Source organism: Panthera tigris, chromosome D1 (assembly GCF_018350195.1).
Source record: "Panthera tigris isolate Pti1 chromosome D1, P.tigris_Pti1_mat1.1, whole genome shotgun sequence".
In the NCBI taxonomy this organism is placed as follows: domain Eukaryota; kingdom Metazoa; phylum Chordata; class Mammalia; order Carnivora; family Felidae; genus Panthera; species Panthera tigris.
The window spans coordinates 73999442-74020385 of record NC_056669.1 but is presented as its reverse complement, the minus strand read 5'-3'; the positions used below and the strand labels follow the sequence as shown (position 1 = coordinate 74020385).

The 20944-nt window shown below is 55.6% G+C and overlaps 1 protein-coding gene across 4 annotated transcripts in view; it reads left to right on the top strand.

Annotated features, from left to right (window-relative positions):
* PTPN5 (protein tyrosine phosphatase non-receptor type 5) overlaps positions 1 to 18160 on the top strand; it is a 54355-nt gene extending 36195 nt beyond the window's left edge. The window contains exons 1-13 of one of the 4 annotated variants that reach the window (XM_042959202.1): positions 4065 to 4145; positions 4304 to 4497; positions 5054 to 5161; positions 5409 to 5486; positions 5970 to 6211; positions 7381 to 7570; positions 9935 to 10019; positions 13728 to 13807; positions 13992 to 14129; positions 14621 to 14731; positions 16548 to 16708; positions 16800 to 16913; positions 17323 to 18157. In XM_042959202.1, coding sequence (XP_042815136.1) covers positions 4324 to 4497; positions 5054 to 5161; positions 5409 to 5486; positions 5970 to 6211; positions 7381 to 7570; positions 9935 to 10019; positions 13728 to 13807; positions 13992 to 14129; positions 14621 to 14731; positions 16548 to 16708; positions 16800 to 16913; positions 17323 to 17416 — 1575 coding nt within the window. In that variant the 5' untranslated portion in view covers positions 4065 to 4145; positions 4304 to 4323 and the 3' untranslated portion in view covers positions 17417 to 18157. Of the gene's footprint in view, positions 1 to 4064; positions 4146 to 4303; positions 4498 to 5053; positions 5162 to 5408; positions 5487 to 5969; positions 6212 to 7380; positions 7571 to 9934; positions 10020 to 13727; positions 13808 to 13991; positions 14130 to 14620; positions 14732 to 16547; positions 16709 to 16799; positions 16914 to 17322 lie in introns of those variants that run through there. The other 3 variants (XM_042959200.1, XM_042959201.1, XM_042959199.1) reach the window with 3 other exon arrangements.
* The last annotated feature ends 2784 nt before the right edge of the window (positions 18161 to 20944 follow it).

Below are 20944 nucleotides of genomic sequence, written 5' to 3'. Positions count from 1 at the left end.
AGAGCGGGATAGTGACTGGAAGGTGGGCAGGGCAAGAACAAGAGTGACCTCATCTCTAGGAGAGGGACCAGGAGCCGAAAAGACAAATGGGGCCAGGACCACGGTGGTCCTTGTTGGCCGGTGACTGCTTTTTGTTCACTGTTGTGTCCCCCGGAGCCTGGCCCGGGGCTTGGCAAAGTATACAGTTGGTGCTCAATAAGTGTGTGTGTTGGACTCATGGCTGAATGAACAGAGACTAAAAGAGAGATGAGTTCCCAGACCTGTTCTCCACCTCCCCTATTTCCACTACTTTCTATCACAGACCTCTACTCCAACCCCAAGATCAGAGGTTCTTTACGTGAAGTCTGTGGATCCTCTCCAAAATTATATGCAGAGTATTCTGTGTGATTGGAAATGTACCTTCCTGGGGCGTCTGGGTGGCTCAGTTAAGCATCCGACTCTTGATTTCAGCTCAGGTCACTTCATGGGATCGAGCCCCACTCGAGTCTAAGCCTGCTTGCAATTCTCTCTCTATGCGCCTCCCCCACTCTCGTTCTCTCTCTCTCTCTCTCTCTCTGTCTCAAAATAAACTTAAAAAACTGTATCTTCCTGAATTAAACATCCGCTTTCTGCCCAGAAAAACTTCTCAGTAAACTCTGCTCTGAAAGGTGAACGTCTCCCAGGTGCTGAGTGAATGAATACCCATCAGTTGGATTCATCTGGCCCCCAGGACTGCCAGGTGCTCTCTGGATCTCAAAACAAAACAAAACAAAATAAAAACCAGCCTCACTTTTTCTCTTTGAGATGTGCATAGAGGGCCCAACCAGCCTGCAAGTTTTTTTTAATGCTCCCCCCCTCCCCCCACAAGGTGCAAGGCAGTTAACCTGCCATCTTTCGTATGGAAAAGTGATGATCGCGCGTCATCAGGGGGTTTGTCTTCTGAGTGCCTCTTACATGCTGGGTGGGTCACAGAGCTGTGTATATACTCTCTCACTCTCTTGTATCCCACCTTGTGCATTTAGGTGTGACAGTCAGGGCCCAGAACCTAGGAGTATTAACTAGGCCTCATGGTATCTGAACTCAGAGCAGTGATCTCTTTTTTAAAATGTCTCTTTCTCTATAAATAAATACATGTATCTGTGTACATGTATGTTTGTGTATGTATGTACATATATGTAGCTACATATCATTGCATGTATCTATTGGAAGAAATTTGTAATACGTAAACAATGAAAAAAATCACCTTGTCACCTCCCCCCTCCTCCAATGGACTGTTGTTAACACCTGGCTTCGGTTGGTCCCACTTACTGTGTACAACATTTATTGAGCACTTACTGTGTGCCAGGGGTTTGCTGGGCCGCATGCTCCCCAAGCACTGTCACATGTTAATGTCTCATCTTACGGTGGGTATTTGCCACCTTCTTACACGCACGTTTATACTTGCTTAATTTTTAAGGCCAAGGAGATCATACTGTTTTGTCACCTTGCCTTTCTCCATGCCATCGAAATTTCTTTCCGTGATATTAAATATTCATTTACAGAATCTTTTGTAACAGCAGCATGATGTTTTATTGCAGGCGGGTTCCGTGCTTCCCAGACTGGGGTGCGTGTACCCCTGAGGGCAGAGCCACAGGATAAATTGTAGCACATTTTCCTGAAGGAGAAATTTGATTCGAAGCTTTGGGAGGGGGAAAAGCCCATTATTTTAATATCAAAACAAGTACGATATACCGTAGTATAGAACACAGAGCACCCATGAATTTTAAAACAGCAAAAGCCCAACATTGCGTGTTCCTCTTATTCCACAAAGACCCATGGCCCCTCTCTGAGGATGGCAGAAACACCTGAGAAGCACCAAGTTCTAGGTCGAGCCCCTCTTTTTTGCAGAGAAGCAAACTGAGACACAGGGAGAAGAAGGGACTGCCCGAGGTCCACGGAGTGTGATTGCAGAGCCTAGCCAGGTGACCCTGTACCCCTCCCACCTTTCCGTATGTGGCATCACACTTCGACTGCATTTTCTGAGGGTGTGAAGGGAGACCTTGCCACTTGAGTCATCCAGCCTCTGCTTCTCAACAGAGGAAACTCTCGGCTTCCTGCATGATCCGTCTCTTAGCAGCGGCTTTTCCTTTTTCACCTTGCTGGTCAGGATCTGAGCTGTCTGCTCATGTAGGTGGCCTCCATGGGCAAAAGTGGATAACCTTCAAAAGTGACTCCACCAGCACTTTGATTTTCCACGAAATGCACTGGATGAGAGGCACGTATCCCTTGTCTGTTTCACCCGTGAGACTGGGAGCCTGGCGACGGCAGGGGTTATGTGCTAACATTGTTGCCATCATCTGACATTTATTGAACACTGGCTGGACGCCAGGTGCCATGCGGAGTGTTTCATTTATAGTATTGACTCTCTTCATCATAGCTTTTCAAAGAAATACGTGGTTATCCCCATTTATCTGGTAAGAAAACTGAGTGGAAACTTAGCACTTGCCTACCATCATTCGCTCATTTGGTAAATATTTATTACAGACTTACATGCCAGGGCTTTGCTAGATGCTGTGGGCAGTCGTGATGAACAAAACTGACACCACTCCCACCCTCACGGAACTTACAGACAAGTGGGAGAGAGGATATTCAACAAATAATTTTACAAACCAAGGCCAGTGCCGTGTAGCCCGGAGCCCATCTATATGCCTCAGTTTGGACCCACCTCAGCCACTTATTAGCTAAGTGACCTGGGGAGAGTCTTGGACCCTCTCTGGACCTCCTCTTCCTCGTCTATAAAATGAGGACAGCTGGCATACTGACTTCATACGAGTGCTGTGCAGAGTGAACGAATCCACATGTCTAAAGCACCCACAGCAGGGCCTTGCACATTCCAGATGTGTCCTTGCTGGTGGTGGTTATGGAGAGGCACGTGGTGCTAGGTAAATGTGACAGAGGAGGACCTACTGTGGGTGACATCTGATTGAGTTCTATAAGGTGAATAGGAGTTAACTTGGCAGCGTGTGGGGAGTGGGCAGGGGAGGGAAGCAGGATGCTGGAGGGATGTTCCGGGCAGAGGGAATAGCGTTGGCAAAGCACAGGGGGAGGCGTGGGGAGCGGGGCAGGTAGGTGAGCTCACCTGAGGCACTGCAAGGAGTGTGGCTGGAACACATACGTGGGGGGCCATACCAGGTCAGCATCTAGGAGGAGGGGCCTGTGATAGACACAAATACAGCCGCCACCAGGACCTGGGCCCTTGGCACCATACCGTTGATCCGGGCCATGGAAGACGCTCAGGGCGTGTCCAGTGAGCGAGCAAGCACACGGCCAGAAAAACCATTGGCCTCACGTGATCTTGGCTGTGGGTGTTCTATTAATCACCCAACTAGAAAAGGGGTCCATTGTCCTATTGACGCAGGGCTGTATGGACAGCCCCATCCCCACCGTCAAGCTGTCACACACCCACCTTGCTAGTCCCTCTCTTCTTGGCAGTAGATTAAAGCAGGTGGGTTCAAAGGAGGGCGTCCAACATCTGGGACTCCCTAACGTGGGTGCTGACAGAATCCCAAACTTCAGCCGGCGCCTCAGATGTAAGCCAGTGGTGACCACACGTTCATAGTAGCGGAGCCCCGTGTTGAAATTACCTGAGAGGAAACACCAGGGCTTCCTAAAGCAGGAGGAAATCCAAGGGTTGAGCTGAACCTTCGTCTCCCGGGTGTGGAAACAAAGCCCAGAGAGGGGGTGACTCTCCAAGGGTCACACAGCCAGGGACAGACCCAGGACTAGACCTTTGATACCAATTCTGCTACACCAAGATTTTCCTCCACACCCCACGGTGTGGCCTTGAGGTGGCGAAGGGCCGCGTGGCTGTGATCTTGCCCGGGGTCCAGCCTCCAGCCTCAGCCAGGGGGCACGGGCCACAAGAGACACGAATCCGGAGGGCGGGCGTGGGAGGGCTGTTCAGGGTCACAGCCTGGTTACGCCGTGTCTTTTTTTTCCCTCTCTCTCTCTCTTTTAATTGAGTGTGAGGTGGTGGTTTTTTGTTTCCTTAAGAAATGGAAAAGAATGGAGCTGCGTAAACACGGCGATGCTAACTCCCTGAAAAACCTCCTGCCATTTTAACTCTGTTACTGGAGAAATAAAAGAGAAATAATTTGTCCACCCACACTTAGCTCTTTCTGACGAAGGTAGGTGAATATTGCTTTGCTAATCGAGGGTGACGGCTGGAAGTGGAGCCACGCTGACTGATCCCAGATTGAGCGGAAGCCACAGCAACCCCAGAAGGAGCGGCCCGCCGTGGGTCGGCAGGACCCGAGTCACCGGGCGCGTGTCCCGCCTTCCACAGGTCTCCCCCAGCCGGTAGTGATGGAGGCGCTGGACCAGGCCGAAGGGCTCGCGGACTCTCCGAGAGAAATGCCACCGCCCCCACCGCCTTCACAGCCCTCAGAGCCGGCTCAGAAGCCACCACCTCGAGGCGTCGGGAGCCACTCCCTCCCTGTCAGGAACAGCCTGTGCCTGTTGGCCGCCTCCCAGTTCCTGGTAAGGATATCACAGGCCTTACAAGGGCCTGACTGAGGGCAGGTGGAGGGACGGCCCCCTGCGTCCTCCCCAGGATGGCCACCTGGGGATCGTGGGAGGTGAGGGGCCTTCTCGGTGTCCCTCAGTGACTCCAAGCCCTCGGGCTGGTGTGTACAGGAGGCTGGAGTTCTCAGCTACAGCCTCAGCAGCTAAGACGCTCACAGCCTGCCTTCCCTAACCCGAGAAGCAGGACTTGAGGCCTCCCCAGCAGCCAGGCCTGCAGGGGTCTCTCTGAGAATTTCCCGTCTATGGAGATACATCTCTGGGAAACTTTTTACGTGGGTACCTGGTGGGGGTCCCTTCTGGGAAGGGTTTTATCTTGGCTCCCTCCAGTCAGCTTTACTCCAGGGAGAGTCCTGAGGCCTGCTCTGCGCACACAGTACCTGGGCTCTTCCCTGAGCTCTGCAGTCTGGACCTTGGGGGGGCCGGGTTGAGGCTGCAGGTGAGCTCTGCAGGGGGACTATGGGGGCCGGGAGCCCAGGGTCCAAACTCAGTCCGCTCCCCCTGGCTGCCCCAGCTTGCCTGCGGGGTGCTCTGGCTCAGCGGCTATGGCCCCATCTGGTCACAGAATGCCACAGACCTCATCTCCTCCTTGCTCACACTCCCGGAACAGCTGGGACCCATGGTGAGTAAGCTCCAGGGAGCTCCAAGGTAGGAGGGAGCGACTGGGGACCTCCAGCCCCCCCAACCCCTGGATGGGGCTTCTCCGAGTTCAGAAGATACTTCCGTGCCCCTGAAACCCATCTCCCTGCTCCCCACCCAGACCTGGTCGGCAGCTTTCAGAGCCTCAGTTCTGTCGCTGCCGGAATGAATGAGAACTTGGCCCCCCGCCACCACCACCCTGTGGTGACTGTCTGTCTCATGTTCCCCAGGCCTGGCTGGGCATTGGGACCTGGGAAGTCCCCAATCTGCTGCTGGTTACTCTGTCTGTGATCCTCATTACCACCCTGGTAAGGTACCTCCTGGCCTGACCTCCGTGCACCCCTCCTCTGACCCTGAGGCCCAGTCCCCCCCAGCTCCCACTTGATTTCTGAGCTAGATGTTTCAGGTCGGGGCAAGGACAGGGTATCTGTGCCCTTCCACTGGTGAGCCCAGCCTGGGTTGAGGGACACCTTCTTCTTGAAGATGGGTTTGCGATGTTCTAAGCTGAGGGAAGGACTAAAGCCAGAGAAGACTGGTGTAGGAGCCCCACACCCCACCGAGAAGACCTCAGTCCACAAGAGACTGAGGGTTGGGGGAGGGTGGGGGCAGGGAGTCGGGTGGGGACTGGAAACTCCCATCTAGGTGAAGGGCGGTGCTATGCAGACGGCTCCCAGGAGAGCAGGGCTGCTCTAGACTCATTGAGGGCAGGGGACTCCATCTCATGGACACCCCGTCACTCAGGGGCCAGCTGACACGGCCCCAGGTCCACGATGCTGTGTCTTCCCAACTAGGTGTGGCACCTCCTGAGGGCTCCCCCAGAGCCACCCGCCCCACCGCGCCCTGAGGATAGACGCCAGTCCGTGAGCCGCCAGCCTTCCTTCACCTACTCCGAGTGGATGGAAGAGAAGGTCGAGGATGACTTCCTAGACCTGGACCCTGTCCCTGAGACTCCTGTGTTTGACTTCGTGATGGACATCAAGCCGGAGGCCGACCCTGCCTCACTCACCGTCAAGTCCATGGGTCTACAGGAAAGGTGGGAGGGGTGGAGAAGGGGTGGGCTCTATGGGCTTTTGAGCTCTCAGCTCCCCATCAGAAGGGCAGACGCCTGACTCTGACTCCCAGGGCCCAGGATAGAGCTGGCCTCTTAGTTTAGCCAGTGTAGACACATGCTCGTCAGGTCTGATTCCTATAGATCAGAGTGCCCCAAGGTAAATGCTGAGAAGTGCCGTTAGTGCACACGAGCGCATAGGCATATACAGGTGTATGTGTGTGCACACTCACACATACGCTGCTGTGCTCAAGTAAGTTCGGGTAGGTTCCCTTATTACAGGACTCGTCCGGGCCTGTAACACGCTTGCGTTCATTGTAAATCAGCAAGCGGGTAGCGTGTGGCATTCCTCAAAGTCTGCTGACCACTCTGCTTTTATAGAATGTCCCGGAGTATTCCCCAGAACATACTTTGGGAGGTGTCAGCACCTTTTCAGAGCCTCGTTGGGTAAGCTGGATCACACCAGGTTTGAGTTCTCCACATGATATCTTGGAAGAAGCCCTGGACGAGGAGTCAGAAAACCTAGCTTTTAGTTTCGGCTCTGCAATTCCCTTACTGTGTGAGCTTGGGCAGTTCTTGTCCCCTCTCTGGGACTCGCTTTCCCTTTCTATGTGGTCAGCGCCCTTCAACTGTTCTGTTGACGCTTTAGACACCGAATGGGGTAGAGCCTGTCCAGTGCAGACATCTTTGCTGCTGCTATGCAGCCCCGGGACTCCGTCTTCCCCTGACAGCCAAGGGGCCTGGCCTCTCCTGGATGGCCAGCGTCAGCCAGGACTGGCGGGACCGAGGCCATGATGCGGAGGGGTAGAGCGTCGCTTTCCTGCTCTAGTCAGGTGCCCTCTCTCATGAGCTTCCTGGGGCCACAGGGCTGGGCACTGCCTCTGGGCAGTGACAGAAGAGAGTCCAGGGAGGGCTGTGTTGAGGCCGCCTTGGATGGAACCTCTGGAACCGGGGCCCCAAGCCCCCCACCTCAGTTAGCATCTCCATTGCAGGAGGCAGGAGACAGGGAATCAGGCCTAAGCCCCGGAGCTGAGACTCATGCTGCTCCCGTCAGGGGTGCTGTCACCCTCCCACTCCTCCCGCTGCCACCCTTGATCTCTCCCTCCCCACCTCCCCGCCCCTGAGACTCACCCCCCCTTTCCCGGTCCTTCCAGGAGGGGCTCCAATGTCTCCCTGACCCTGGACATGTGCACACCAGGCTGCAATGAGGAGGGCTTCGGCTATCTCATGTCCCCACGTGAGGAGTCAGCCCGCGAGTACCTGCTCAGCGCCTCCCGTGTCCTGCAGGCCAAGGAGCTTCACGAGAAGGCCCTGGACCCCTTCCTGCTGCAGGCAGAATTCTTTGTGAGTCCTCCCGTGCCAGTCACGCCACTCTGGGTAGACCTTTCTGCTCACACCGATCACGCACCTAGCAAGGCAGTGGTGGGGGTGCCCAGAACCCAGCATCTGATGGATTTGTTATTTCCTTATCCGCTCTCCCACCATCTTGGGCGAGCTGCTTCCCCTCTGAGCCTCCGTTTCCTCACCTGGAAAATGGGGGTAGAAATCATAGGAATGTTGCAAGGATGAAAGACATGGCTAATGTGTGCAGAGGGCTCCGCTGGGTGACGGGTGCTCGGTGGCGTCCCCAAGTCCTCACTGCCCACTGCGGTGCTTTGAAAGTCAAAGAATGCCTTCCTTCTGACTTCCTGTTTTCCCTCCCTTCGCCCGGCTGACATCACCGAGCGTCGTTCATCCTCTGACATCCCTCCAGTCACCCTGTCCCCCTCTAGACCCCTTGCAGCAGCCTGGTCCAGCTGCCTCCTGTGGGATTTTGAGGGGCCCAATAAATGACATTTACCTGCTTTACCTGCCTGAGCCCTCAACCAGTCATCAGCTAAGACGTAATGACAGTGTCTCCTTTGTTTTCGTTGATGAAGGCAAAGTGTGAAATGAGGCTTAGGTGCGTCGTGATAGTGAGCTTTCTAATACTGAGCCCCAGAATTTGCAGATTTTCTACCCCCCCCAGGTGGTGCACCCCACACCCCATGGGGGCCATCCCTATGTTTGTTTCTCTGCAGGAGGGTCCCCAAAGGAGGAGGAAGGAAGGGGCTTGGGTCCAAAAGCTGATTCCTCACTCAAACCTACCCATCCGGTAACTCACCAGTATGGGCAGGAATGGGAAAGAGGCCTTGAGTATTCGGGGAGAGGCCAGAGGGATGGGGAAGCCATGAACCTCCCTCAGCTCCCCTTGCCCAGGCCACCTTGTCTCCTACCTGGACTGGATGGCCATTTCCTCTGTGAAAACCGCAGTCATTCTCCGACCCACTGCTCCACATTCTCCAGGGCTGGGCATCGCCTGTCTTACCCAAGTTGGGCTAGCCCAGCCTCTTTGTTCAGCCCTATGCCCCCCACCCCTACAGCGACTGTCCACTTCAAACTGGACCACCACCTCCCCCTACCCCCGGGCCTCTCCTCCCATGCCTGTACTCACATCATTGTCCCACTGGATGCTTCCAGAAAGCCTTCCTTAACCACCCGAGCCTCAGTTCTGCTCTGTGTCCCCCATCATCACCTCCCCTTGAAGAAGGGGTTTGAATCCTCTCTGGTGTTTCCTGTTCAGTAGATTGTTGTTGAATTTGCCCAGAGAGAAAAGAACATGGCCTGCACACTCACTCCGTGGGCACTTTTGGACACGTTGGTTTTGGTTTTGGTTGTTTTTTTGTTTTTTTTCGATTCTCACAGTAACCCAAGAAAGTGAATCTTTCTCAGTACTTAAAGCCCATACTTACTATGTCCAAAAACTGTGGACACTGTGAAACTACGTGTAGTCAGGCGCTGAGCAGCGGGGTCAGATGGAAGGGGGGGGGGGTGAAGAAGCCCGAGGCACTGGGGAGTCATCCCAGAGAACAGTGGGGAGGGGCCAAGAGGTGAACTTACAGCCTAGAAACTGTTTGGACAGGTGGAGAGGGGTGGGATCAGGGCTCCCAACTAGCAGAGTCAGAAGGCACGCTGGGAGCTCAGACCTGGAGCGGGATGGGGAGGGGCGTATTTGCAGCACAGAAGAGACCTGCCTGTAACTAGAGAGCGGGTCACTGAGAACAACCCACGGTAAATAAAGACCAGATCCAAGGCGACCTCACATGCCAGGTGGAGAAGTGTGAACTTGGGGCTCTCGACACAGAGCATGATTGGGAGGTGCAAACATATCCTTGGGAGCTCAGAAGGAGGCTCTTTTCCCGGGGAGAATCGGGGAAGGCTTCTTGGAGGAGATGGCATTTAAGGTGGACAGGACAGAGGATGGGGTGGATGTTAACCACAAAGAGTGTGGCACTGCCTGAGCTCCTGCGGTGGGGATGCCCTGGGTGGGAACCCGGATCCGTGAAGCCATTCAGGTTGGCTGCAGCGCAGGGAGTGTGATTGGCCAGGTCCCTGGTTCTCTCCTTGTTCTTTGTTCAGCAGCCATTAATTGAGTGTCTACTATGTGCCAGGTTGGCCCTTGATCGACTATAATAATAGTAACATTTATTATTTACTCACTACGTGCCAGGTGCTATTCTAAATGCTTTTTATGTGCAGTGACTCATTTAATACTAAATGTTTACTGAAAGAAGGCATGCACTCAAGCAAACGTCTGGACTAGAAGTTAGGGGCACACCGGTGCCTGGATTCAAACGTCTGTGAGAGCCAGCCCACAGCTGCTAACTCCCCCGTGTCCTCATCTTGCAGGAAATCCCCATGAACTTTGTGGATCCGAAGGAGTATGACATCCCTGGGCTGGTGCGGAAGAACCGGTACAAAACCATCCTTCCCAGTGAGTACTCGCTGCCCCAGAAGGTGAGGGCAGGCTCACCCTCACCTGGGTGCCCCTTGCCCTGAGCTAGGCCTTCAGGGTCACGAGAAGGAGGGAAGGAGGGTTAGGGGGTACCGAGTGCCGGGAAAGTCTCCCTGCTCAGGGCAGAGGTTAGTTCTTTCCTTCACCCTTGCCCTGGCTGTGCCTGGCTCTGGAAACCCAGAGAGAAAGAGGGAAGGTCGTAAGAGCTCCTAGACGGTGCGTGGTGACTAGAGAGTATTTTCACTCTCTTTTATCTCTTCAGAGTGGGCAGATTTTGAAGGGAGGAAATGAGGGCTCCGAGAGGTTAATTGGCTCATCCACAGTCACGCAGCCAGGAAGTTTCAAACTGGGCCTCCTTGACCCCCGGAACTGGGCTCTTTGGTCTACCTTGAGTTGACTTTGTTCTGGTTGTGAGTCCTCTCCCAGGAAGAGCCGCCCCACAAGGGAATGAGCTGCCTGTCAGAGAGCGAGCTCCATGTCACTCAGGGTGTGCAAGTGAAGCTGCATGGTCAGTCCCCTGGCGGGTCTGAGAGGGACAGTTAGACCAGGTGACCGAACGTTCCTCTTTCAGCCTGGGGTGTCATTTTCGGATAACTTTCATCAAGCCCCTGTCTGCCTGTCACCCCTGCCAAGTTCAGGCCCCAGGCCCCAAGGCTGGCTTAGGGGGTGACGTGTTGGAAGTGAGTCCCCACCAACCTACTCCGCTCGGTTGGTGGAGTAACGAGGCTTTAAAAAAGCAGTTTTCCCATCAGCATCTCCAACAACATGTAAGATGTCATGACTTATTTTTAACTTTTAAAATATCGACTTGTGGTTGCTATGGTTACACAGTCTCTAGGTAGTTCCGGTTAAACAAAGCACCATTTAAGGCCAGGATGCATTATTCAGGGCTGCTCACCTCTTCCCTCATCTTGCCACCCTCCAACCAGGCAGCCCTGCGTGAAGGGAGGGGCTCGGGTCCCCCAGAACCGGGGGCTTTGCTGGCCACTCGGAATGACCCCTGGGGGAGGCTGGGAGCCAGGCCATCGCTCCAGCGGTCCCCACTGGATTGCTGAGAGGCCTTGGGCCACTTCCACCATGCTCTGAGCCTGCAGGCCCTGGAGCTCAACAGAGAATCCTCTGTGGCCAGCAAGAATTGACCCTGTGCCTCAGAGCCCGGGATCCGCGCGGGGGTGTGTGTGACAGAGGACACGTCAGGCTTGGCAGAGGCCCACCAGATCCAGGACACCCCGAGGCTTGTTCTCTCATTCGCTTGGCCCACATTTGCTGAGCCCCTACCCCAGGGAATGAGAATTCAGGCATGAATGAGACACAGGGAGTTCACAGTCTAATGGAAGAAACAGATCCGTGGACAGTTACTAGGACAAAGTGACCAGTAACCCAGCTGGCAGCACTGAGGACAAGATACAGGGGAGCGCTTTCTGTCCATTTGCCACTGTGTCCCAAGTACCAAAATAGTGCCTGACACATAGCAGACATTCTGCTCCTGTTTGAATGAGGGAGGGAGGGAGGGAGGGAGGGGTGGGAAGGATAGAAGGAAGGGAGGGAGGAAGGGAGGAAGAGAGGGAGGGAGGAAGGAAGGAAATCTCGTATCAGCTCTCCCTCGCCATCCTCACTGCCAAATGACTTTTTGGGGTTCAGGGCTTGTATGTTGCCCAATTCCAGGGGTGCCATTTACATGGACTGCACTGACATAATGCCCCTGGAGTTGGGCTGGGCAATAATCTCCTGGTTGGTCTCCCCTCCTGTCCGTCATCTACCATTGTCCCCGAAATGGTGCAAAGCAGACATCCAGTCATGTCATTCTTCTCCTTTACCCTGTCATTGCCACCTTTATAATCCTCCGGTTTAGGTCCAGCCTTATAAGCATGGTTTATAAGACCCTTTGTCATTTGGTTCCTCACCACCTCATGTCACCACCCCCTGCCTGGCCCCGTGCACTGGCATCAGACAGAATGGTGTTCCCTACCCCTGCTCCTACAGGGCCTTAGGACCCAGCCTGGGTGCTTTCAGACCACACGCTGCTTGTCTGCCTGCCTGACACTTGGGGGCAGGGACCGTGTCCTGTTTGTCGTGGAGTCCCTACCCTCCAGCACAGTGCCAGGCACGGAGGCAGTATTCAGTGGGGTCAGTAGAACCATTCCCGTTCCCACAGTGGTTCTTCTTCAACGCCAGAGGCCCTGGTGGCTGGTCAAAGAGGGGTGTGCCCACTTCTAGCACCTAATCTGGGCAGGCAGGGAGGTGGCCCCTCAGCACTCCCCGCTCCTCTCTTCTGCTGGCCACCCAGAGTCTCCTTCATGGACCCTCCCTCCTCCACCCCTAACCTCTCTGTGCCCCTGTCCACAAGGGGGCCCCACCCCCAGGTCACCTGCCAGGACTTCCGGGCATGGGAGGGAGGAGAACTCGCCTCCCCATAAAACGTCCGGAGAACGGAGGCTTGTGAGGGTCACCTCCTGTTTCTCCTACCAGGTCTGGGATCCTCTCGACCTGTTAACCTACAGGGAAACTTGTAATAATGGCAGCGATCACAGCTACGTGCTGTGCGATACAGTGCGTGCTGGGCTAAGTTACTGGCCTGAGGACACCTGGATACCATTCACTCCTTTTATTTTTACAAGACCAGCGGGGCCATGACGGAAGGGATGTCTCCGGTTCACAGACGCGGCACAGGGGAACTAAGGAAATCGTGCCCGTTGGCACTCGTAGCAAGTCACAGAGCCAGGACTTGAACCCCACCCTCTGGCTCCCCTGTGCTGCCTCGGAGAGCCCCAGACTGTATGCCGGATGTGCCTGTAGTTCAGCCTGTAGTTTCTCGGGAGAGAAACCGAAGCCCGGAGAAGGGCTAAGACCGTGAGCTGGTGACAGAACCAGACCAGAGGCCAGGGCCGCGGGCCCCCAGCCAACTCCCTGCCCGCCTCACATGGCCTCCCCGTCCCAGTCCCAGCCTCTGCTGGCTGACAGAATAGTCAGTTCAGGGAGGCTGTAGCTGGAACAAAACAGATTCTACTCCAAGAAGAGGAGCAGGAGGTTGTGAGAATCTGCGGCTGTGGGATTTGACACGGGAATAGACTGGGAGAAAAAGGAAAAAGCCCTCTGTGCGCACGTGCACCTGCTGCTAAGACCCTACCATTTCATCCATCCCTGGGCTCTCCCTTGGCTCTCTACCCCCAGATCTTAATAGCTCTTTATAAAGCACTTGACGGTTTACCTCGCACTTTCACAGCTGTTTTCTCGTTTAGCTTCCCAGTAACGCTGGGAAGTGGGCGTGTCTACCCCCCGTATTACAGATAGGAAAGTCGAGGCTTAGGAAGGACATGTGCTTTTCAAGTGTGCACAGCACGTCAGTGACAGTGCGTACCCAAACTCTGCCACCCCTGCCGACCAGGATGTGCACTGTAGGTAATTCCTTTTCTGGACTTAGCCCACTCCTCTCCAGAACATGACGCACAGTGAGCCCGGGGCAGCTTAAGGGACACAGGCAAGGGGCAGGCAATGATGCTATGGAGGTGGAGACCCAGGGTCACGGAGACAGGCCTGTGTTTTGCTAGTGGGTAGGCGAAGGAGGAACTTCAGGAGTCCCAGGAAAAATGTGGGTGCCCGGAAGCGGGCCAGATAAGGGGAGCCCTGCACTAGAAGGGTGCTGCTTCTGTCAAATACCAGCCTCACCTGTCTCCCCCCGCACCCCAGACCCCCACAGCAGAGTATGTCTGACCTCGCCAGACCCCGATGACCCTCTGAGTTCCTACATCAACGCCAACTACATCCGGGTACGTAGCCCCATCCCAGCGACCTCTCCCTGAAAGGGAGGCCCAAGCCAACAGGATCTGACCTCCAGGCTTGCCCTTAAGCCAGCGTGGCTCCTGCCAGCCCCCCGGGAAGGGCCTGAGTGTGGGGACTGGGCCCAGGGAGCGCTGCGTCCGACCCTGATAGCCTGGACTTGGCTGGCCACAGGGCTACGGTGGGGAGGAGAAGGTGTACATTGCCACGCAGGGACCCATCGTCAGCACGGTCAGCGACTTCTGGCGCATGGTGTGGCAGGAGCAGACACCCATCATCGTCATGATCACCAACATCGAGGAGATGAATGAGGTAAGCACCCCATGCCGCTGCCAGGCGTCTGCTGCTTTGTGCCCTCGGCTAAGCATCTTGTTTCCGTATGAATCCTTACAACAGTCTCGTGAGGGTGGTAGTGTTCACGCCACTGCCAAGGGGAGGAAATGGGAGGCTGAGCGAGGTTAAGTCCAGGCCCTGCCCTCTCCACCTGCCCGGCTTATGCTCTGATTGGGTCCTGCCTCCCTGCCCGCTGGGGCCCACTCCGGCTACTTCTTTACCCATAGTAGCCCATTTAATCGAATCCCCACTAGAGTGCTTCAGAGTAGGCATCACTTCCGGTTTCCAGATGAGGAAACTGAGGCTCAAAAAAGGGAAGTAACGTACAGGTTATGAAGCTGAGGTTTGAACTGCCGTCTAACTGCGAACCTGTTGTCCTTTTGTATCTTGCCCTGCTGGCCCTGGTGGGGCCCTGGGGAAACCGGGTGGGGAACTGGGAGTGTATTGCAGCCTGGTCTGGGCCCCTGCAGAAGTGCACTGAGTATTGGCCGGAGGAGCAGGTGATGTACGACGGAGTGGAGATCACTGTGCAGAAAGTCATTCATACCGAGGATTACCGGCTGCGACTCATCTCCCTCAGGGTGAGGCCAGGGACTGGGCTGGGCCGGACTGGGAGGATGGGGGACAGGGCCATGACCGGGGGCCTCCACAGATAACGGGGTCTGTAGCTGAAATCCAGGCCTCTGTCACTCTCAGGATGTACTGATAAACAGGGATGAGGGAGGGGTGAATGGACTTGGGGGCCGGAGGCAGGACCAGATATCAGTTGTATTTTATGCTCTTGGGCTCTCTCTCTGTCTACACTGTCATTCATGATGCCTTCCAACTCTGCTTCAGATACACTCAAGTCCAGAACTGCCTGGGTAAGAGATCTCCAAACAACCTCCAGTCCTTAGAATTGAAGGTCCGTTAGAACTTTGAGATCCTGTAGTATTCAATCTGTCCACCAGAGGGCAGACACTTCTTGCTGCGTTTGGGTTGCACAGGAAAGTCATGGTTACACAAAAAGGGAAAAAAAAAAAAAAAGAAGGAAGACATACTAAATATGAGCAATACAAAACAGCCCAAAAGAGTGGGGGGAGGTATCCTCCCACTCTGAAGTGGTGCTTCTTCTAGGCTCAGCATAAGAGAGGAGATTGTTCCTTAGGAATCCTCTGGATTGGGTAGAGCCCAATGTAATAACCCCAAAGGCTGGGAGAGGTGAGCCAAGTACCAGGAAGCTTTCTGCTTCCCCAGAAAGAGAGGCTGAGGTGAGGTGAGGGCCGCCTCATTGTCACACTGCCATGGGAAGTATTTACTTTTGTCCATGAGTCCATGAGTCTCTATAAGAAGCCTCCCTACGCCTGGTTCTGGGTGGGTACTGGGAACACAGACTGTCCAAAGCCTGGACTCTCTCCTAAAGGAGCACCCCTAATGGTAAGTACCAGGCTAGAGATTGGCAAGAACATAGAAGAAGGCCACTCCATTCGCCAGGGTGTTCAGGGAGGGCTTCCTGGAAGTGGTGGTGCTGAATGGAGTTTGCAGGATGAGTAGGAGTTGACTAGGGGCAAACAAGGGAGAAAACATTCCAGGCAGAGAAAAAAGTTAAAAAGAAAGGCACGGAAGATGAAATAGCTGTGTGTGTGTGTGTGTGTGTGTGTGTGTGTGTGCGCACGCGCACAGCAGAGGTTTTATGTACAAACCATCTGGAGTGCAGGAGCACTCCAGATTGAGTACTACTCGTGTTCAGGGATAGGAGACGGGCTTGGAGGGCTAGATCCTATACGGTGTGTCTCATTTGCCAGACTGAAGACTAAGGAGAGTGGGTTTTATTCGGAGAGCAACAAGGGCCGTTGGAGAGTTCTGAGCAGGAGAGCAGCGTGTCCAGATCTGTGCTGCACACGGACCACGTTTGGCCACTGTGGGGATAGAGCAGTCGGGGGAGGGAGAGACGGTGGAGACACGATAAAGGGCAAAGTGGAGGTGGAGCTGGTGGAGAGGCAAGAACACTGACAAGACTTGGGGGTGGTGGCAGGCGAAGCATAGTGACGTGAGCAGGAGAGCCCCCAGGCTCCTGGTCATGAGACTGAGGGGTGACCCGGCTGTTTAAGATAAGGGAGCAGAGGACAGGAGCGGATTGGAGAGGGACTCTCTGCCTCTCTTGGAGGACCCTGGAGTTGTTGGGGCAGAACGGACCAGGGAAGACCAGTTGTCACTGAGCAGCTTCCACCACCAAGCTGGCTGTGGGTCTCTGATGCCACTGAGCAGTACGAGCAGCACGGTGTAGGTGGCAGAGGCCGTGGGTCCCACGCCGGGGTCTCCCCACTGTGTTCTCGCTGCTCCCTTCCCAACTTTGGGCTGCGTTGGGGACTCTAAGAGTTCACATGTATCTGGGGTGGGTCTCTGTCTCCTGGACAGAGCGGGACCGAAGAGCGAGGCCTGAAGCATTACTGGTTCACGTCCTGGCCCGACCAGAAGACCCCAGACCGGGCCCCCCCACTCCTGCACCTGGTGCGGGAGGTGGAGGAGGCCGCCCGGCAGGAGGGGCCCCGCTGCGCCCCCATCGTCGTCCACTGCAGGTGGGTCCTCCCAGCCACCCACCAGGGCAGCGCAGCCTCCCTGCTCCCCACGCCGGTCCGTTCCTTACCCCAGCGTCCCCTCTGCCCTCAGTGCAGGGATTGGGAGGACGGGCTGCTTCATCGCCACCAGCATCTGCTGCCAGCAGCTGCGGCAGGAGGGAGTGGTGGACATCCTTAAGACCACGTGCCAGCTCCGTCAGGACAGGTCAGCCCGTGCACGGGGGTGGGGGCGCATGGGGAGAGACTGAGGCACGCGTGGGGTGCGGGGCAGGAGGACCCACGGCACATGGACGTGCTGGTGGATGGGGAGTGGAGGACACAGATGGGGAGAGGAGCTGGATCCAGACAGCTGCTGGCCGGATGAGGAGGGGAAAGGAACCCAGCTGGGGAGGGGGGAGGGGTGGTGGGGCACGTCCTCTCTGTCCCTGCTGTGTGCGCCAGAGCTGGGCGGGACAGGAAGGAGCAGAGGGACGTGGCTGGCAAGGGTTGACCCCTCCGCGCTACACAAAGACCAGGCCCCTCGCGAATGATGGGCAGTCGTGGGTTTGGGGGCACCCTCCCGCAGCCCGTCGTCTCTCAACCATCCCGTCTCCGCTGTGCATCTCTGCCCGCAGGGGCGGCATGATCCAGACATGTGAGCAATACCAGTTTGTACACCATGTCATGAGCCTCTACGAGAAGCAGCTGTCACGCCAGTCCCCAGAGTGACTGCGCTCCTGCCCCGAGGTCCTCTGGGCACCGCCCAACCTGAGTCTGGGCCCTCCGCCCCGGTTCCATGTGGGGCCCTGCCTCGGGTCCCCGCCTGCCCCCTGTCCCTGCCCCTCCTGCTTCCTTCTCTCTAGTCTGTTCCTTCCTCCTCCCTCCTCCGGCAGCCTTGGCCTGGCCCCTGCTCCCGAACATAGCTCTTCCTACTGTACATACTGGGGACTGGGGCAGGGTGGGAGAGGGATGTGCCAGGCCAGGCCTGGGGTCCCGGGGCCTGACCCATGCCATGCAGACCTGGGGCCTCAGTTTTTAATGATAGTTCCATTGCTACTTGATCCAAAACGTTTCTGTGCCGCAAGCGTCCCGCTGTAGCGTGTCTGTCTGTCTGTCCATCTCTGCTGTCTGTACCGGACACTGTGTCTCCTCGGCCCGGGGAAAGGGGTGATGAGCCCCAGCCCCACAGTAGCCCAGGCAGAGGCGCCTGCCCTGGGCCCCCACCCCCACTTCCCACCCGGCAGATTGCATTTTGCCCCAGTTACTGAGCTCGGGATGGGGAGCGCCTGAGGAATGGGCCGAGAGATCTCAGCTGGGCGAGAGGTCTCTGGGTTGGGGTGGGGGGAGTATCACAGCCAGGATGACCTCTTGGTGTCAGATGCCTTCAGGAGGCAGTGACCAGCCTGTGAGGCATTGAGGAAGCAGGGGACGGAGGGGGGCTGTGAACCCAGAGGACCTGAGCCCTGGTGGGGGGTGGGAGAAGGGGGAGCTCTGAGGGTGGGGTGGGGTCTGGGCCCCAGATCCGTGTGGAACACTTTTCTGTGTCACCGTGGGAAAGCCTTCCCAGAAGTCTCGCTGCGTGTAGCTCTGCGTGTGTTCCTGTGTCCATGCGTGTGTTGAGAGCCCGTCAGTCGGGCGTGCATGACTCTTGGCAACATGTGTTATCTTGGAGCCACGTGTTTTTATTGCTGACTTTAAATATTTATTCCACGGCAGACAGAGACATTTGGTGTCTTTTTATAATTTGCTCGTGGTCATTGAATAGAGCAATAAACGGAGCATTTTGAGCAAAACTAGCCTCCTGCGTCCATATAATTGCCTCTCCCCTCCCTGCCTCCCTGTAATCCGGTCTTTGTGCATCTTCTACACACACACACACACACACACACACACACACACACACACATACACACACACTCAAGGTCCCTAGCGCCTGGTCTCTGTGCACCCTCTACACACACGCTCACACAACACACACACACACACACATACACACACACGCAGAGGCACACCCTCCAGCTCCCTAGTGCCCCCCGTGGAGATTGGAAGTATGGGCCCAATCCATTTGATTTTGGCAGGGTCTCCTGCACCCTCACCTCCAACCCATCCAGGAGGCCTGGATCATGAGGAGCCTCAAGGACAGGTATGGGAGGCTTCCAGAGAAGGCAAAGTGTCTGGACGACCACCAGCTCCGACAGATGGGCCAGAGAGGCCAAGGCTCGGGCAGGGAGACTTTCAGGTCACACCCAGGCTCCTCCCTGTTGGCCAGCCCACTTATCCCATCAGCCCTACAGGTCCCAATAGCAGCTGCAACCTGGACGTTTCCCTTATAAGGCCTGGGCTGACAGTAGCCTCCCCCGCAAAGCACCCAGGGACTCTGCCCCAGGGCTCAGATCCTGAGCCACCCGGACACTCCTGCTCTATTCTTACCCCTGCCCTCAGGGATGCAGCAAAAGTAGCCGTGATGCTGCTGCTGGCAGGCGGGGGTCACTCCAGGGCATGGGAGGATCCAGGGCAGGGCTACTGACCGACCAGTGAGTCCTTACAGAGCACCAGAACCTCATGTGTGTTGGTAGACTGTCCCAAGCGTGCAGACAATAAGGAAAGAACGGGGAGGGGCTTTGAACAGCTGGGATGCAGGTCCCAGAGTGGGGGATGGGCATGCTCTCCAGCCACCCTCCAACAGGAGGGTAGGCCCTCTTACCCTCTACCTGGATTAGAGAAGGATTGAGCTATAGGAGTGGGAAGGGGGAGGGGAGCTAACATGTCTATCTCCTCCTCCAGGGTGGCCCTGTGAGGCCACTTAAAGCCATGCAGGCACCACACATAGAGTCCAACATGAACGGTGCCCCCTGGATGTATGCGAAGTGGCAGACTTCCCTGACTCCGGCCCCACTGGACTGTTCACACATGTACATATGTGTATGTATGTGCGTGTGCGCACACACACGCTACCCTGAGCCCCTCAGCTCAGCGAGGTCCCACCTACCAGCAGTGAGAACCAAAACCTCTGGCGAAAGAGAACAGGAAAAGTAAGCCTGGACCACCACCCTCAGTCTCCTGCCCACACGCCTGGTCCCCAGCATTTCCTCCAGCCTTGGCTCCAGCCTTACTTCCCCCCTCCCCTCCCCCAGCAGAGCAGCGTGCCAATCTAGCTGGGGCAGCTGTGGAGGCTCAGTAAGGGATCGCCCCCAAGGGGCCAGATATTTAAGGGACCGGTGACTCCACTGTTGGGACAAAAGAAGGAGACTTGCCCGCCTACAGCCCAGGCGTAGCTGCACCCCCAAAGCTCTGGACACAGCATTCAAGGGTTAGGAGGGACAGGTCACGCAAAGGTAAGGCTCCCCTCTTTCCTCAAGGTAAGGCTCCCCTCTTTCTTCAAGAAGGGTGCAGAACCTGCTACCTTCGGAGCCCAGAGCAGGACAGCCAGAGTAAGCTAACTCGTGTGAGTTCGCTCCTTGGGGCGGGGGGGGGGGGGGGAGGAAGGGGGGGGTCCCAGGTAGAAACTACAGGTGGGTAATCGCACGAAGGAAACTTTATTTGCAGCAAATGAGATCGTGGGGAAAATCTTCCAAAGTCATGACTCCCTGAACGAGGGTGAGTAGGTTTCTTTTATTTAGGATGAACATTTAGATGGGGAGCCATGTTGCATGTACAGGCGAGCAGAAGGTCAACGCCTGTTCCTTAAGGAAACATGCCCATACGTACATTGTATGTTACGTAAATGAGGCTGAGGCTCGTTGGGTGGAGATTTTAGTATCATGAGGAGGTAAAGGTAACTGTAGGCCATGCCAGGGTCCATCTGCACAGGTGTGAGTCAGGGTAGGTGTTAAGCTTAAACTGGTCTGGGTGGTCTGGGCCACCAGAGCTCCTGTCCAGGCAGTTGTTACTGCTTGGGGTTGTTTCAGTTTCCATCACAGGATATTTTGCCCCGCAGGTCTTTTGCCTGAGTTAAGAGATAAGCTGGAAATAAGTCATACAGAGAAAGATACCATATGTTTTCACCCTTATGTGGATCCTGAGAAACTTAACAGAAGACCATGGGGGAAGGGGAGAAAAAAAAAAGAGAGAGGGAGGGAGGCAAACCATAAGAGACTCTTAAAAACAGAATAAACTGAGGGTTGATGGGGGGTGGGAGGGAGGGGAGGGTGGGTGGGTGATGGGCATTGAGGAGGGCACCTGTTGGGATGAACACTGGGTGTTGTATGGAAACAAATTTGACAATAAATTTCGTATTAAAAATAAAGAAAGAAGAGT